General features: G+C 38.5%; 1 protein-coding gene and 1 pseudogene across 1 annotated transcript in view; both read left to right on the top strand.

The window, feature by feature from the left end:
- Positions 1-18,796, top strand: part of DNAH7 (dynein axonemal heavy chain 7) — a 340,765-nt gene that overhangs the window by 58,979 nt on the left and 262,990 nt on the right. The window contains exons 11-13 of the mRNA XM_015131765.3: positions 4,626-4,809; positions 5,609-5,788; positions 18,155-18,427. Of these exons, the coding sequence (XP_014987251.2) occupies positions 4,626-4,809; positions 5,609-5,788; positions 18,155-18,427 (637 nt within the window). The remainder of the gene's footprint in view (positions 1-4,625; positions 4,810-5,608; positions 5,789-18,154; positions 18,428-18,796) is intronic.
- LOC106997025 (transcription factor E2F3-like) lies at positions 10,548-12,089 on the top strand (annotated as a pseudogene).

The raw sequence follows: 18,796 nt of genomic DNA, 5'->3' as shown, positions 1-18,796 counted from the left end.
TTTTTTTATCATGCAGTATTAGATTTTATAAATGCTTTTTGAATCTATTGAGATAATCATGGGATTTTCCCTTTCATTCTATTAATATGGTATATTACATTGGTTTTCATGTATTGAACCAACCTCGAATTCCTGAGGTAGATTCTACCTGCTCATGGAATGGAGATAATCCTGTTGTTGTTGTTTTTTTTTTCTGGAGACAGGGCCTTGCTCTGTCACCCAGGCAGGAGTGCAGTGGTGCGATCCTGGCTCACTGCAGCCTCTGCTTCCCGGGTTCAAGTGTTTTTCATGCTTTAGCCTCCTGAGTAGCTGGGACTACAGGCATGTGCCCAGCTAATTTTATTCATTTTTGTAGAGACAAGGTCTCACTGTGTTGCCCAGGCTGGTCTCAAACTCCTGGACTCAAGCAATCCTCCTGACTCAGCCTCCCAAAGTGTTGGGATTATAGGCATGAGCCATCACATGTGATCATATAATCCTTTTTATGTGCTTCTGGACTTGGATTTCTAGTATTTTGTTGAGGATTTTTATGTTTTTATTCATAAGAGATATTGGTCTGTAGTTTTTGTGTACATGTGTGTTATGTCTTTGTAGTTGGTATTATAGTAATACTCACCTTATAGAATGAGTAAGAAGGTGTTCTTTTCTCTTTTCCTTTTTGGTTTGTGAATTCTTTACAAACCAAACATTTGGTTTGGTGTTAATTTTTTAAATGCTTGTTAGAACTACCAGTGAAGCCATCTAGTCCTGGCCTTTTTTTCCTGCAAAGTTTGTAAATTATTAATATTAATTTGATCTCTTTTACTTGCTACAGGTTTATTGATATTTTCTATTTCTTTTTAAGCCAGATTTAGTAGTGTTTGTCTTTGTAGAATTTGTCCATTTTTTTCTAGGTTATCAAATTTGTTGGGAAACAATTGTGTATTATATTCCCTTTTAATTCTTTGTATTTCTGTAATGTAAGTATTAATGTCTCCTCTTTTATTCCTGATTTTAACAATTTGAGTCTTTGCTCTTTTTTCTTGATTAGCTTAGCTATAAGTTCATGAGTTTTGTTGATCTTTTTAAACAACCAACTTTAGGTTTGTTGATTTTTCTCTATTTTTCTATTCAGTATTTTTTTGTTTGGACTCACCTCTTTATTTCCTCCCTTTTCCTTCTTCTTGTTTTGAGTTTAGTTTTCTCTTCTTTTTATATTTTCTTTTTTTTTTTTTTTTTCTGAGATGGAGTCTTGCCCTGTCACCCAGGCTGGAGTGCAGTGGCGGGATCTCTGCTCACTGCAAGCTCTGCCTCCAGGGTTCACGCCATTTTCCCATCTCAGCCTCCTGAGTAGCTGGGACTACAGATGCCTGCCACCATGCCCAACTAATTTTGTTTTTGTATTTTTAGTAGAGATGGGGTTTCAGTGTGTTAGCCAGGATGGTCTTGATCTCCTGACCTTGTGATCCGCCTGCCTTGGCCTCCCAAAGTGCTGGGATTACAGGTGTGAGCCACCGCGCCCAGCCCTTTATTTATTTATTTATTTATTTATTTATTTATTTTTTATTTTGGCACAAGGCCTCATGCTGTTTCCCGGGCAGGAGTGCTGTGGCATGAACATGGCTCACTGCATCCTTGACCTTCTGGGCCCAAACCATCCTTCCACCTCAGCCTCCTGTGTAGCTGGGAACACAGGCGCATGTCACCATGCCTAGCTAAATATTTGTGTGTGTGTGTGTGTGTGTGTGTGTGTGTGTGTGTGTGTGTGTGTAGAGACAGGACAGACCCTTATCATGTTGTCCAGGCTGTTCTTGAACTCCTGGACTCAAGAGATCCTCCCACCTTAGCCTCCCAAAGTGCTGGGATTACAGGCATGAGCCACCATGCCCAGCCTTCCCTTGTTTTTGATGTAGGTGTTTACAGCTAAAAATTTCCCTCTAATCACTGATTTTGCTGCATTCCCTGAGTTATGGTATGGAATTCCATTCATCTTGTTTTCTAATTTCCCTTATGATTTCTTCTTTGAGTCATTGACTATTTAGAAATGTGCTGTTTACTTTAGACATATTTGTGAATTTCTAAGTGTCCTTCTGTTATTGATTAATGATTTTGTACCTTTTACATTTGTGGAGACTTATTTTATGACCATCAACTATTTTTTATCTACTCTCAGAAGCAACTTGCATGTGCATCCCTTCCTCTTAATCCCCAGGACTACTACCCTTGGCTGGCCCTCTTAACCTTCCATATAGCCTATTGCAAAATCTGAATAACTGCCATATTACTTTGTCTCTGGTATCTTTCTTTTTCAAGCCTGGCCTGTAAACCATTGCCGGATGAGTCTTAAAATATTCCCCAGTTCAGTGCCTCCCTTTTGTTGAGAAAGGAACTCCGTATTTCTTAATATGCCTTTAAAGGTTTTCTGCAATATCGATCTAACTTGTCTTTTCCATCCTCAGTTCTGAAAAGACTTTCACCTTGGATCATGCCTGTAGAAATAATCATGTTAAATAAAACAGAATATAACTTCTATGACTAGTCTGTAACCACACCTTACCACTGTTAAAAATCTGTGGACTAAGTCTGAAGGCTCTTTGTTCTCCCTTTTTACCAATTACTGATTTTTAAAGTAATTAGTTACTCCTTATTTGTTTTCATTTGTGAGATGGGAGTGCTATGAAAACTTGAAACTCTGGGTCTCAGCATTGTCATCTTTGTTTGCCTAATTATAAAGATTGAATTAGAGGTTAAGAGATTAAAATGGAATGAGGACTTCTTGCACACTATCAGCAGACTGTTGTGGTTTACACTATTTACAATGTTTGATGCAGGTCATTACTGGAGAAGACTCTCTTCTATCCTTTAATAACCAGCCTAAATGACCCTTCTTTCATGAAATTTTTACTGTTATCACATCAAAAGCAATCTCTTCCTTATGAATGCCTCCAGCACTTTGTTCTCTTCTAAGTCCTTTTTAAAAATAATATTTATTTATGTATGTGCCTCTTTTCCTTCACTGATATAAGCACTTTGAGAATTAAGAAATCTTTTGTACCCCAAATGTTTCATACATAATAGGGAGTCATATAAAAATTTTTGAGAGAATGAACAATTGAATACTTTTTAAAATACGTCATATTTGTCCTCTTTCCAGTTCTGCAGACCTAAACTTATTTCATCTCTTGCCTGAACTGGATCTTCCCTCATATATTTCTTCCTGTTTTGTATTCTATTGTCTATTTGAGACACTGAAATGATCTGATAACCCTACCATCTCCATTTATTTTTCTTTATAATTCTTCCACTTTGAATCTTTCAGGGCCTTCCTCATTCTCTTTTCTGTCTTTTTATTTTTTTGCTGAAATTGCCATCTTCACTATGAAACCCCTCTTCATTATTTAAATGGAAAATTATATCTCTATCCTTTTATTTTAGATCTTTTTTTCTGTTATGACACATTGCCATGATACCATGTTTTTTTTTTTTTTTCTTTCCTTTTTGAGATGGAGTTTCACTCTTGTCACCAGGCTGGAGTGCAGCGGCACCATCTCGGCTCACTGCAACCTCTGCCTCCCAGGTTCAAGCAATTCTCCTTCCTCAGCCTCCCAAGTAGCTGGGATTACAGGCACCCACCACCACACCCAGCCAATTTTTGTGTTTTTAGTAGAGACGGGGTTTCACCATGTTGGCCAGGCTGGTCTTGAACTCCTGACCTCAGGTGATCCACCCACCTTGGCCTCCCAAAGTGGTGAGACTACAGATGTGAGCCACCATGCCCGGCTGATACCATATTTTTTATATCTTCTACAACGCTATTCCTAGTGTGTAGTAAACACTCAACACATACTTGTTAAAAGGATGAATAAATATATTTCAAATTTAGATTTTCTCTCTTGGAACATTCAGGAAACTCCTGAAATTATATTGACTATTTAAAAAATTCATTATCTCTTATGAAAAAAGATAACATTTTAAAATTCTGTAGTGTTGGAGAGTGGTTTTATAAGTTGAAAACTTTGCTTGTTATCATCATTATGTACCTATATATGAAATTACACTGTTATCCTTTTATTAGAAGGACACATACACATTTGAAACTTTGTTTTACATCAGACGCTCTTTCAGTGTATCACATTAAGGGGAATGAGAAAATAAATACCTGATTTTGTTGATTTGTAAATTGTTTTCAAGTAACCGTAAACAGATAGAATAGCATGAAACAACCAAGAGTATTGAACATGGTAAAAGCCCTCCCTTGGTTAATCAGTTATTCACATTTTAACTTTAAACTAACAAATATATTTTCTAGATAACATTTAGGAGACTGGAGAGGAGCATTTTGTAATATCCAGTAAAGTTAGTTGTATATTTCTTCAAAAAGTCAGGGGCCATAGTTCCAGGAGTTAGAATTATGTCTTTCTTACAGCATCACATCACTGAGTAATTTTCTGTTGGCTAAGATTTAAAATTTCTTTTCCTAGAAGTGAAATATTTTAGCACTTACATTTCGGAGAGTGGGTAATATCATTTAGCAATATACTCCTCTATGAAGACCTTTAGATGTCCAGAAATTACTGTTAATGCTTAATATAAAAGGAGTAATTCACTGAAAGCATTGACTTTTAAAAGTCTTTTGTTCTTTCAAGGTGGTTTCCAGAAGTGCAGAATATTTATTACCAAGGTAATAAAAAAAAGCAATTGCCAACTGGTGACAGCAGTGCCAAATTGGAATCTTTTTTCAACTGTGCTGCTGCACTTATGACTTTACAGCTGCAGGACCTCACTTTAGTCTCCATGCAAGATTTCACGGACTTAATTGCACAACCACCAGTAAGTATGGTTCAGTTCACCAATATGTATTTACGAATGTATTTAGTTTTAATTATTTCAGAGAGGAAAATAATACCCTTATCAGTGAGAGAGCAGAAAGTACATCTTTAGACCTATTACATTTATCTTAAAAAAAAAAATCAGCCAGGCATGGTGGCACATGTCTGTAGTCCCCACTACTCAAGAGGCTGAGGTGAGAGGAGCACTTGGGTCCAGGAATTTGAGGCTGCAGCGAGCCAAGATTGTGCCATTGCACTCCAGCCTGGACAACAGAGCAAGACCCTGTCTCAAAAAAAAAAAGTTAATGTCAATTTGCATGTTTAGGATATATGATTATCATGACTAGAGGTGAAGATTAGTGAAAATAAGTGAAAATTCACATAATTGGGAAATTTGGGTCATGAAGGCTGGAGAAAGTTACCATGAGGTAACTTTAGCAAAAAAGAAGCTTTTCTGTCTCTGGAAGGAGGTCCTGTTACGGTATGAGCAGGGCCTTGGAATTGAAGTGTTCTCCTCTTGGGCTCTATCTTGTATGATTCTAGAACTCCACAGCTATGTACACTTGTTTTTCTGGGACTTTGACCCTGTAGTTGACCTGTAGGCCCAATGGATACTGGATACCATCAACTGTAGCTCAGAATCACTCTTGCTTTTTTTATTAGAGGTCTTCCTTGGCTTAACTGTCTGGGTCATAAGAGGAAGTGTGGGTTCCCATGTATTCTAATTGGGACTGGTGTACTACTTAGTCTATCACAATTCATACATATTTATGTATGTAAATTTTTTAATTTTTTTGCAGGATTCTGTTAGAGCTTTTGAACATCCAGGTTTCATCATGAGGCTGATTCTTGATAATGACACCATTAAGTTTGAACCTGAGTTTAGTGACTATATAGATATCTTTCTAAATGTTTATGATGTCATGATTAAAGCTGTCGGTTTTGTGCCAAGAGTTGAGACAAAATTATATTCCAAGTGGGTAAGTAACAAGGATATTAAGATTGCTTGAATTTGCATAATGATATTCATTTCAAGTAAGTTCTGAAAGTTGTAGACAGGTATCCTCTGCTTCACAGAATATAATAATATTGGCTTATAAGAAAGTGTTGCTAAAAAACTACCATTTTCCAAATGGTTTCTCTTAAAATATACCTACTTTCCTAGTCTAGTCTTCCTTTGGACTTAGCTGAAAGCTTTCTGAGGAGAAGGAATTAAAGTTGTGATCAGGTTTGAAGCAGCCATTGAGTGTTTACTGTAGCTCTCCTGCCATTTCCTATAAACTCCTGCCTTGCTGTAGGCCTCCTTACGCTTTTCCAGCTCTGTAAAACTGCCCTTGAATTTATTACTCCCCTCATACACCTTTTTCTGTAGTAGTGAGCTCCTTTGTATTTTCAACTCATGATCTAATCTACGACATTTCCACAATAGTTATTGGAATCTAGTATATGAAATGAGCATGTCTGAAAATTCTTCAACTTGTAATGTTTTCTTGTTTTGTAAGTCCAATCAGAAGTGTTCTCCTTATTTTTCTATTTTTAAAATAACTTATACATATTTGCTGTATATAGAAGAGTGCAGGAAACTAGTGTGTAAAGGCTTCAGTAGCAGTAAAGTTAACACCTAAATAGGCACAGCCCATCTTGAGGGATAGAATATTGCTGGTACCTTTAAGCTCTTCCCCTTTGCTCCTTGTTTACATCCTTATCTTTCTATCTTCTAGCAAAAGAATCACTATCTTGAAGTTTGGAGTTTTTGTTCTTAATTTTGAAAAATAGACTTACTACTTGTCTGTTTATTACTAAACAATTTATGTTTAGTTTTTGCATGTCTTTGTATAAGTGGAAGCATCTTATAAGTAATCGGTGTTTTGCTTATTTCACTTAACATTATATGAAATTATCCATTTTGAGGATATTATCCTTTTCTTTGAGTTTCCAATTTTTTTATTATTCTATTTTTATTTTTCAGGAATCCATTAGGTTCTTTTCAAATAGGCCTAGTCATTTTTGATAGTGTTTTATATGTAGTGATGTATTCATTAAGCTTTTACTTCCGTTTACACAGATTAAATATTTTTAATACTCTGTGTGCGATACTACCAGTATCCACAGTTTTTGCTGATCTGATTGTGCTGTTTGCTGACTCCTGCTCCTGGTGGTATATTTCTCTGGGTATTTTTCCTGTATTATTATACTTATGCTTGTAAGAAGTTTATGAAAAAAGTCTTTGAGGCCTTGGTTCAAGTTGATTCGTTTGGAGTTTCCATATTCTTGTGACAGGTGCTCCCCAGGCCCTTGCAGACCAAGGACCGTTTTTAGATGAATTCTTGCTTAATGATTTCAAGGACAATACTGGTTGTGCAAATATTCACTCAAATCTGTGTGAAAATAGACTTGTGGTTACAGATTCTTAAGGCAACCATCTTTTGTTTTTTTCCTCTACAGAGAATCAAAGCAAAACCAGGACATTTTTATTTTTCTTGTATTCAAAGATCTGTCACCTTTCAGCATTCTGAAGTTTCGTCTCCTCAGAACTCTCATTTTAAGATTGTGTCACCCTTCAGTGTTCTTGGCTTTAAGTGGGGATGCCAATGATGACTTCCAACTTTGCTCAAGCTTGAGGCTTTGTTTCCTGGCAGCCCCTCCCATGCATCCACCTTGCCAGAAACTCATTAAAGCAAAGCTTAGAACACCAAGGATCAGTAGAGTCCCCAGGGCAGCTGCTCACTTCTGCACATAATGACCTCTCAACTCATGCTTTCTCTTATTTTGGTCACTTAGACTTTATTATTATTATTTTTTGTTATTTCCTTAGCTATACATTATAAAAGATAAACTCAGCTTTATTCTCCTGGCATATTTATGTGTTTTGAATTGAGTAGTTGTTTTCTGGATATCTATTCCTCATATTACCATAAATAGAAGTCTCTCGAGAAACATACTGCTTACTTTGTCTTTTGTGTAATTCTAGTTCATCTATTGCATTCTTTTCTATGCTGTTTGTACCCTGACTTTTTCAAGAATGATTTGAAGTAACTTATGAAACAAGACAAATTTAACAAGTTAACAAGAAAAGAATTAGTAGACAAAGGTCAAGTGAAGAAAAGTAACTTTTATAATTATCAAAATGAATGCAGTTGCTATGATTTTATGGTTATAAAATATGGCCCCAAGCTTCCTGGTTTCTAAAGGAAAGTATGACAAATTTTAATTATGATTAGAACAGTTAATTGAAACTTTTCAGGAAGAGAGATGTTTTTCATGGTATCAAATTTTGAGAGATAAAGCCTACAGTTGTCATCATTCATGGGTAATGGTCCTGAAACCCTATGGATCACCATCATCTGGTAACACATTTTATTTTTCAACTTTTATTTTAGGTTCAGAGGTACTTGTGTACGTTTGTTACATGGGTAAATTGCATGTCATTGAGGTTTGGTATACGAGTGATCCAAATTCCAGGAATCACCATCACCACTCACCATTGTCCCTTGCCCCAGAGATACAGATTCGTAATGATGGAGTCAGTACTCAGAAATCAGTACTAGTAAAATATGCCTAGATGATGCCCTACAAGTGAGATGTAGGGTATCGTGAGTAGGATAATTGAACATAGTCTCAGTGATCTTTGACAACAATTGCAGAAATGGAATTCATGTAGCTGTTTCTTATCATAACCTTTGGTAGATATTGAAAGTGAACTAAAATACACTTTTTTTTTTCATGGAAGGTAAACCTGCAATGGGTTAATGCACCATGAGTCCAAGCATATCACTATCTCCTGATCTAATTTGATGTGCTTTAGAACATCTGGAGGTGTCTCATACAAAGTATCATTTCTCATGAATGTTAATACGAGATGATTAGATTCATATCAAAATGAATGACTCCGTCTTGCTCTGTCGCCCAGGCTGGAGTGCAGTGGCATGATCTCAGCTCACTGCAAAGCTCCGCCTCCCAGGTTCAAGCGGTTCTCCTGCCTCAGCCTCCCTGCGAGTAAGTGGGATGACAGGCACCCACCACCATGCCCATCTAATTTTTGTATTTTTAGTAGAAACGGAGTTTCACCATGTTGGCCAGGATGGGTCTGGATCTCTTGACCTCGTGGTCGGCCCGCCTCGGCCTCCAAAAGTGCTGGGATTACAGGCATGAGCCACCATGCCTGGCCCCAAAATTATACTTTTTAAAATAGTTTTGAAGTCCTAGTATTCAATTCTGTTTAGAAAGGTAGGCCTATAGGCTTTACAAATTAGGTAGGCTGTTAATAAATTTAAGAAACAGCCTATAGTGAATATTAGTTATCTTCACATGAGATCAAGTAATTTTACATTGCACACAGTACATTATATAGATTGCTTTATCTTAAAAATTTCTGTTTTCCAAAAAGATGATACCAAGTATCTAACGAGCCCAGGGGTGAAACGGTGGTGGGATTCACTGATGTTCTCATGAAGTATCTAGTTCTAAGCAAGATGATTTCCTGAAGTGCCCACTGGGGGAATAGTAGGCAAATGCCCCCTGGATAACTGAGAAAATTACCCAGTTGCCTAAAGAAGCCTTTGATACCATCAATTTGAATGTTGTAGAATGTCCACTGCAGACGTGATTTTGTTTTGTTACAATATAAATAAAATCTGGACAACAGGTAGAGCATATGTATATTTAAAAGTAAGTTGGGGACGAGCATGGTGGCTCACGCCTGTAATCCCAGTACTTTGGGAGGGCAAGGTGGGTGGATCACCTAAGGTCAGGAGTTTGAGATCAGCCTGGCCAACATGGTGAAACCCCGTCTGTACTAAAACTACAAAAATCAGCCGGGCGTGGTGGTGGGCACCTATAATTCCAGCTACTCGGGAGGCTGAGGCAGGAGAATCACTTGAACCCAGGAGGCAGAGGTTGCAGTGAGCCGAGATAGTGCCACTGCACTCCAGCCTAGGTGAAAGAGTGAGACCCTGTCTCAAAAAAAAAAAAAAAAAGATTAGGTTAGTTCAGATAATAAACCATGTGGGCATATTTACTTGTCCTCTAAAATGGAAAGAAAAGGAGATAAACTGTTAAGGTTTGTTTGCTTATTTAAAATTATTGTCTGGTCCATCCTTGTCTACAATTATTGTAATCCTAAAAGCAGAATGCACATTTTGCAGCTAAGGATTTTCGTCTGCTCTAGTTGCTGTTCACAGAATCAAAGGTCAAAGGTCAGTGAATAAGTAAACTTTCTTTGATCTAGATAGATTTCCCCTCAATGTGAAAAAGTATTGTGTTTAAAGATTATGATGATATGACATTGAACTCTAGTGTATTTTCTGTCAACAATGAACAATGCAAGCACTGCCTTATAAAGCTAGCATATACGATTGCACAAAGTGTGGCTTTTTCTGTGTTCATAAATGGAAATAATTAACTATGTAAAAATGTCCATACTACCCAAAGTGTTCTCCAGATTTAATGCAATCTCTATCAAAATACCAATGACATTCTTCCCAGAAGTAGAAAAAAATAATATTAAAATTCATATGAAATCACAAAAGACCCTGAATGCCAAAGCAATCTTGAGCAAAAAGAACAAAGTTGGAGGCATCACACTACCTTACTTCAAAATAGACTACAAGCAGGAGGCGGAAGGGATCCTGGAGAGTTAGGGAACCACTTCCTCCTGCACACCGGCTCCCTGGCCTGGGACAGTCCCAGCGCCGTCACATCTGCCCAGCACCACCACCACCACCCTTCCTCTTCTCTCCCTACTTCCCCCACTGGTGACCGCCTTCACCCCCACACCACTGGTCTGTTTGACCCTCCAGGTCCCCTCTCTACCTGACCTCCCATCTCCCCCTGCTGAGCCAGGCTGGTTTCGGAAATGCCTTTACAGCAGCAGGCAAAGTGAAGCCTAGAGCTAGGGAAGGTGCTCACAGTACCTATTAGATGGTTTCAAAACCCCTGAAGGCAAAAGAAGAGCTGCTCTATGAAGTCCAGATAGTCCTAAAACTCCAAAAATCTCCCTCAGAAAAACGCCATATGATACATCCCTTGGTCTGCTCAACAAGAAGTTCATTCAGCTCCTGAGTCAGTCTCTCCATGGGGTCTTGGATTTGAACAAGGCAGAAGAAGTGCTAAAAGTTCAAAAGAGAAGGACTTATGGTATCACTAACATTCAAAGCATCTCCTTCATTAAGAAGTCTAAAAACAGCCAGGTGTGGTGGCTCATGCCTGTAATCCCAGCACTTTGGGAGGCTGAGGTGGGCAGATCACAAAGTCAAGAGATCGAGACCATCTGGCCAACATGGGGAAACCCTGTCTCTGCTGAAAAGACAAAAATTAGCTGGGCGTGGTGGTACCTGTAGTCCCAGCCGCTCTGGAGGTTGAGGCAGGAGAATCGCTTGATCTCGGGAAGTGGAGGTTGCAGTGAGCCGAGATCATGCCACTGCACTCCAGCTTGGCAACAGAGCAAGACTCTGTCTTAAAAAAAAAAAAAAAGAAAAAAGAAGAAGAAAAACATGCAGTGAGCTGCAGTCTGTCTGAGGATGAGGGCATGCTGGTCCAGTGTCAAGGCCTGTCAAAAGAAGCAACCAAGCTGAGTCAGGAAGAGAAAAAATTAGATGAACTGATCCAGAGCTGCACCCTGGACCTCAAACTATTGACCACAGATTCAGATAACCAAAGGTTAGTTTATGTTACATATCAAGACATTTGAAAACTTAGTGGCCTTAAAGACCAAACCGTTATAAGTTGTTAAAGCCTCTCCAGAAACAAGACTTGAAAGCCTTGACTCAATAGAGAGCCTACAAACATATTTGGCAAGTACCCAAGGACCCGTTGAGGTTTACTCCTGTCCAGAAGAGATGGAAACACACAATCCAGTGAAAACAAACAACCAAGACCACAATGGGAATATCTCTAAACTCAATTCCAAAGACTTGGATTCAGCCAACTCAGGACATAGCAATTGGTCAATTTCTATAGTAAACCTTTCCCCCTTGGCCTCCTCAGCCAACTTTTTACAGCAGACTGTGAACCAAATTCCTTCTAACCTAGAAGGACCGTTTGTGAACTCACTGCTTCCCCTGCTGCAAGAGGACTGTCTCCTGAGCCTTGGGGAGGAGGGAAGGCATCAGTGATCTCTTTGATGCTGATGATTTGGAAAAGCTTCCACTGGTGGAAGACTTCAAGTATGGTTGATTATGCTTCATGTGCCTTCTTACAAATCAATAAATTTTTATCATGGGACCAGAACATCTGTCATGCAGTGTGGTCCCTTCCTACCCTCTTCCTCCAAGAAATTATCATGAAGTAAACTACAGACTTCTGAAGAAAGCTGACATTTTAATGAATTTTAAAAAATAAACAACTTGTCTAAATGCACAGTTGCAGGCTCCCTTGGGAAAACCCTGCTTTGCTCCAGGCTCCATGGTCTCCTGGATAAGTAAGCAAGTGAAAAAATGTGCAGTCAGGTGTTTCTCGCTCTAACTTTTTCTTCCTCCCTTCCTTCTTTGCGGATTTGCTTGCTGTGCCTGACAGATGGGCTGTAGAATGGGGTCTGGCCACCTGGCCCACTGATGAACAAAGATCTTCCTTAATAGCATTTCAAGCTGTCCCTTCTCCACAGAATATATGCCTTTGGGGTATGCTAATATGGAATAGAACTGCACCAAATGCAAACGTGAAGTCCTGCAAAAGTATGAAATGGACTTCTGCTCTTCTTAGGAATATTTAAATTCAATTTAAGCTCTGGACTCTGTGTCCCAGTAGTATGGGACATAAAACTTCCTCAAAACCCTTAAAACCTCCATAGCCTTTAGGATGAAGAATCTGTTTTGAAATATACTTGTTGCAGTTACAGAAGACTCATAGAGTTCTGCCACTCTAAGCTGTTGTGGATTTTTCTATCTCCATAAACTATGCCCACTCCCCTATCCCTAGCATATTTGTGACTTTCCAGTTGATTTGTAGCAAATGCCTACTTAGTTCTTTGTGGATTGTTTTAGACTTTTTATTTTTTAGCTGCCATTTATGTATTCCTGTGGTATTCATCACCATTTCAATTTAATTGCTTACTTTGAAGGAAATTTTACAAATTCACATTACATAAGCAGAGGGACAGAACCTCTACTGATTAGAACATCTAAACCTGTGTGATCTAAGGTTTATCAGGCTCTGCAAGAAGCATTGTCCCATCTTACTTCCACTCCCAGCTTGGAGCAAGTTAGTCCTGGGGCTTGCTGACATGAGTGACCCATTGGAAAGGAGAACCACGTCAAATGATGTAACAGTCCCAAGGAGCAGCAAGCATGGATCCCTTAATCCTTGGGCTTCCCACACCCCTATTACTGGGAAAGGACTCTCTTAATGCTGCACTCGGAGACAACTTCTCAGGATGGGGTCAGCTGGAGAGGTCTCTAGGGAGAAAGACATCCCTATTGTGTGAGTAGGATTTTCTTAAGCTGGCAGGAACAGGGGGCTCCCACTGTGTCAGGGACTGTAATCATTCTGGCTAGACCATGTTCCCCTTCCTCTATGAAGGAATGAGTTGGACCATGGAAAGCCAGGATGTAGAAAACGGAGCAAAAGAATGCCAGGGCATTTCCCGCTTTACTCTTTAGGAATGGTGTCCCAAGTTGGAGGGTTTGTGTCAGCTGCAAATCCTACCAGTTATGTTGAAGAATAGCTTTCCCATTGGCAGGAGGCAATGGCCATCTCCCACTGAGAATACAGCACAGTATCTTCAATCCATTTTTTGGATACTAAGGACTGTGGGAATGAGGGAGTCAGATAAAGAACAAACCTCAAAATGAACAGTTAAATTGAAATGCTATGTGCCTGACTCAGTGGCAGGCACACAGTAGGCACTCGACTCATACATGCTTAATTGAATTGAAAATATCCCTTAGGAAATAAAAACAAACAAACCAAACACAAAAGTCCCAGCCAGTTTATTCCAGGTAGATTTCTACAATATGCAAAGTGGTTTTGGGGTCGAGACATATGACACTAGTGCTTTAAACTCTTTGTGTGGGTATGCATGGGTGTATGTTTGGGAAAAAAACAAAGGTGAAGACTATCTGCCTATTTCTTCTTCAGCTTCCATCTGTGGTCTCCTCCCTTCACACACACTGGACTTGGTACAAAACATCGGTGTGGTCTGAGAGGAAGCATGGGGGTGGGGGAGGGAGAGGGAGCTTTGTGTTGTCTATTGGAAATGCACTGTGGTTATTTTTCCTTTTTGGGAAACCATTTATGTCAAGCTTTTCCCCATTTCCCATATCTATGTCATCTGGTTAGCTGCCTCTACTTTCAGCTTTGTGTAATTATCTTTACCAGCTGCAGAAAGCTGATTTTTTCCAACGTCTAAAGACCGAACTCACCTGGCTAGGTTATTGTGTGTTTTGTTGAAATTTTTGGAAGGTAATGCCATATTTATTGTTTTAAAAACTAAAGGAATCCTAGTAAATCTTAAAAGTTTCTTCATGTATAAGATTTTTCCAGGGCCGGGCGCGGTGGCTCAAGCCTGTAATCCCAGCACTTTGGGAGGCCGAGACGGGCGGATCACGAGGTCAGGAGATCGAGACCATCCTGGCTAACACGGTGAAACCCTGTCTCTACTAAAAAAAATACAAAAAACTAGCCGGGCGAGGTGGCGGGTGCCTGTAGTCCCAGCTACTCGGGAGGCTGAGGCAGGAGAATGGCGGGAACCCGGGAGGCGGAGCTTGCAGTAAGCTGAGATCCGGCCACAGCACTCCAGCCTGGGCGACAGAGCGAGATTCCGTCTCAAAAAAAAAGAAAAAAAAAGGAAAAAAGATTTTTCCAGTTGCTGGGCTTAACTGGTGTACATTAATTAGATGTTCATACTGTATTCTTGCGTTAGTCATTTTCTTTTTGACTTAGTATCTGAGCACACAGAGTGAGTTAGTAAGTACCACAGTTTTTGCATTACTTTAAGTTCTAAGTATGCAGGTTTCCTGGTACCATCGGTTGCTGCTATTAAAGCTCACATATTATATGGCTGAAAGTTACAAGTGTGCAAATTATGACTGCATGAGCCTCAGAAAATAAAATGTATAAAGGGCAACACATTAGCATGGCAGTGTTAGGTGTGTGTTTGTATGTACAGGGTTGTGCATAGCACTTGTTTTATTGAAGTTGATATGTAGTTTTCTCACATTTTTATTGCTTAGCAATTTTGTACAAAAGTAGCAACTAATTTGTAAACACTGCCAGAATATTTTCTAGCTGGTTTGTAATTTTTTTTGTTATTTTGTTTTGTTTTTGTTGTGGTTCTTGTTTTCACTTTTGTTTATGTGTAGATCTGTAAATAAAATTGCAGTATTTACAGCTTAAGCTTTCAGGAAAAAGAAAATAAGAATTCACTATGTGCATGACAACTCATGTGTATGAGAAGGAGGGATTTGAAGGAAGGTTCCTTGCAGAGAAAGTTGGGTGGCAATTGTCAGCATGCAGGAATTTATTTTCCTACAGGGTACATGATTTGGTAGAAAGGAAATATTTCTCCCAAAATTGGGAGTAGGCAAACTATGAGTCAGTTTAGCTTTGTGTTGTATGCTAGTTTGAAAAAGAAAATATGTAATGTAATGTACAAAACAACCAAGAAAAAGCTTTTATGATGAATTTCGTCAATAGATTTGTTACGGGGTGACCTGTTCCCTAGCTGTGATCACTTCAAATGGGTGTAATTTGAAAAAATGTATGGTAAAGTATCAATAAAATAATTTTACATATTTAAATATATATATACGCACACACACGTACACTACAAAGCTATAGTAACCAAAACATCATAGTACTGGCATAAAAACAAACACATAGACCAATGGAACAGCATAACCTAGAAATAAATCCACACTTCTACAATAACTTTTTTTTTTCAAGACAGGGTCTTACTCTGTTGCCCAGGTTGGAGTGGAGTAGTATGGTCATGGCTCGCTGCAGCCTTGATCTCCTGGGCTCAGGTGATTCTCTCACCTCAGTACCTTTGGAGTAGCTGGGACTACAGATTTACACTACCACAAATTTTTTGTGTTATTTGTGGAGATGGGGTTTCACCATGTTGCTCAGACTGGTCTTAAACACCTGGGCTCAAGTGATCTGCCTGCCTTGGCCTCCCAAAGTGCTGAGATTACAAGTGTGAGCCACCATGTCCAGCCAGTAACTGATTTTTGTCAAAGGCACCAAGAGCATACGTTGGGAAAGGGATAGCCTCTTCAATAAATGGTGCTGGAAAAATTGGATATCCACATACAGAAAAATCAAACTAGACCCCTGTCCCTCACCATATATAAAAATCACCTCAAAGTGGATTAAAGACCTAAACGTAACACTCAAAACTATGAAACTACTAGAAGGAAATATAGGGGAAATGCTTTATAACATTGATCTGGACAGGGATTTTTTGGATAAGACCTCAAAAACACAGGCAACAAAAATAAAAATTGACAAATGGGATAACATCAAACCAAAAAGTTTCTGCACAAAGGAAGCAATGAATAAAGAGCACACATAATGGGATAAAAAATTTGCAAACTGTACATCTGTGACAGGTAATTCTTGCATTGCTATAAAGAGATACCTGAGACTGGATAATTTATAAGAAAAGAGGTTTAATTGGCTTATGATGCTGCAAGCTGTATGGTAAGCATAGTGCTTGCATCTGTTTCTGGGGAGGCCTCAGGAAGCTTATGGACATGATGAAAGGTGAAGTGGGAACAGTTGTCTCACATGGCAGGAGCAGGAGCAGGAGCAAGAGAGACTGGGGTGGAGAGTTACCACACGCTTTTAAATGATCAGATCTCATGAGAACTTGTTTGCTATGGCAAGGGCAGAACCAAACCATGAGGAATCCACTCCCATGACCCAGACACCTCCCACCAGGCCCGACCTGCAACACTGGGGATTACAATTCAACAGGAGATTTGGCGGGGACATATATTCAAACTATATCAATGTCTGACAGGTTAATATTCAGAATATAAAAGGAACTCAATAGCAAAACCACAAATAATTGTATTTATTGATGGAAAACCTAAGACATTTATCACAAGAAGATATACAAATAGATGGCCAACAGGTATATTAAAAACTATTCTACATCTCGAATTATCAGATAAATACAAATAGAAACCACAATGAGATGTCACCTCACTCTAGTTAGAATAGCTATTTTTGAAAAGACAAAGGATGATGTGTTGACAAGGATGTAGAGAAAAGGGAACCCATGCACACTGTTGGTGGGAATGTAAACTAGTGCAGCCAGTATAGAAAACAGTAAGGAGATTCCTCAAAAAATTGCAGGTAGTACAAATTTTTGTACCGTATGATACAGCAATCCCGCTGTTGGGTGTATATGCTAAAGGAAAGGAAATCAGTATGTTGAAGAGGTATCTGCATTCCCATGTTTATTACATCTGTATTCATAATAACCGAGATATGGAATTGACTTAAGTGTCCATCTGTGGATGAATGGATAAAATGTGATACACACACACACACACACACACACACACACACACACACACAGAGTAGAATACTATTCAGCTATTAAAAAGAAGGAAATCCTGTCATTTGCAATTATATGAACGACCCTGGAGGGCATTATGTTAAGTGAAATAAGCCACACAGAAAGACAAAAACTGAATGATCTCACTTATATGTTGAATCTGAGAAAATTAATCTCTTAGAAATAAAAAGGTAGAATAGTGGTTACCAGAGGCTAGGAAGGGTAGCAAGGAATGGGGGAGATGGGGACAGGTTGGTAATTGGGTACAAAGTTACAGTTAGATGGGAGGAATAAGTTCTGGTGTTCTATTGCACATTAGGGTAACTGTAGTTAACAATAGTGCATTATATATCTCAAAATAGCTAGAAGGGAGGATTTTGAATGTTTTTACTACAAAGAAATGAGAAATGTTTGAGGTGATGGATTTACGAATTACGTTGATTTGATCAATACACAATGTATACATGTGTCAAAGCATCACATTGTATTCCATAAATATGTATAATGATGTCAATTAAAAAGAAAACTTAAAAATGCATATTTTCTGTTTTTTTATTCTAAATATTATTTTGTATATATTTTCAAGTGACTGTTCTTTCATCCATACAGAAAAACAAAACACAACTAGGTAGCCTTAAAGAAAACAAAAAATTGTATGAACCCTAAATTTTAAAACACTGCTGCAATTAGTCTAATCTCTTTCTATAGATTAGAGATTGAACAATTAAAACAACCTTGTGAATAAAAAGACAGGAAATATTGTAAGATTGGCATTTGTACAAAGATAAATGATATAGGTACTTTAAGATATTTTAGATACTATTATTTTTACCCCCTTGTTTAGGAAAGTAAGTCTAAACCAACAACCTTGAAGCCCATAATTCTGAATGAAATTGTAGATGCTCACAAAGAAAAGATCAAGGAAGTTATTATGAAAGAGAGTGTGGCACCCACCGAGCACCTCAGACTCTATGACAAGTATGACTTTTTAATTACCAGAAAAGCTGAGCAAGATGTTGATAACTTCCTCGCAGAAAATCATAGTTATGAAAAAATAATAGATGAAATTCGCAAATACCAGAAACTAATAGAGGAAATACAATACACATCCATAAAGGTAAATAACTCCAGTTTTGTACAACTGTTATCTCTCTCTGGTATCTTTTCCCCAGTTTCATTAGGGTGTATTTTTAGAACACAGTGAAAGAATTAGAACATTACCATCAACAGGAAAAATACTTATGGAGCTTCTGATGTGTCTCCAGCATTGTGGTAAGCCCTGGGTATAAGAAGCTAGGCAAAATGCAGTTCTTGTGTTCATGTAGCTGAGACTCTGCTACCACAACTCTGACAGGTATTTTATATAATTTGCCCTGTCCCTACAATTCCAAGAACCTATTTGATGTTTGCCTTAATGTTTATAAATCCTGTGGAAAATATGGTAATTACACCGAAATGTGGTTCTGTTTAGAATACCAGTAACTTA

Source organism: Macaca mulatta, chromosome 12, assembly GCF_049350105.2.
Source record: "Macaca mulatta isolate MMU2019108-1 chromosome 12, T2T-MMU8v2.0, whole genome shotgun sequence".
NCBI classification, from domain to species: Eukaryota; Metazoa; Chordata; class Mammalia; order Primates; family Cercopithecidae; genus Macaca; species Macaca mulatta.
The sequence above is the reverse complement of the archived record's forward strand: the minus strand, read 5'-3'. Positions and strand labels throughout refer to the sequence as shown.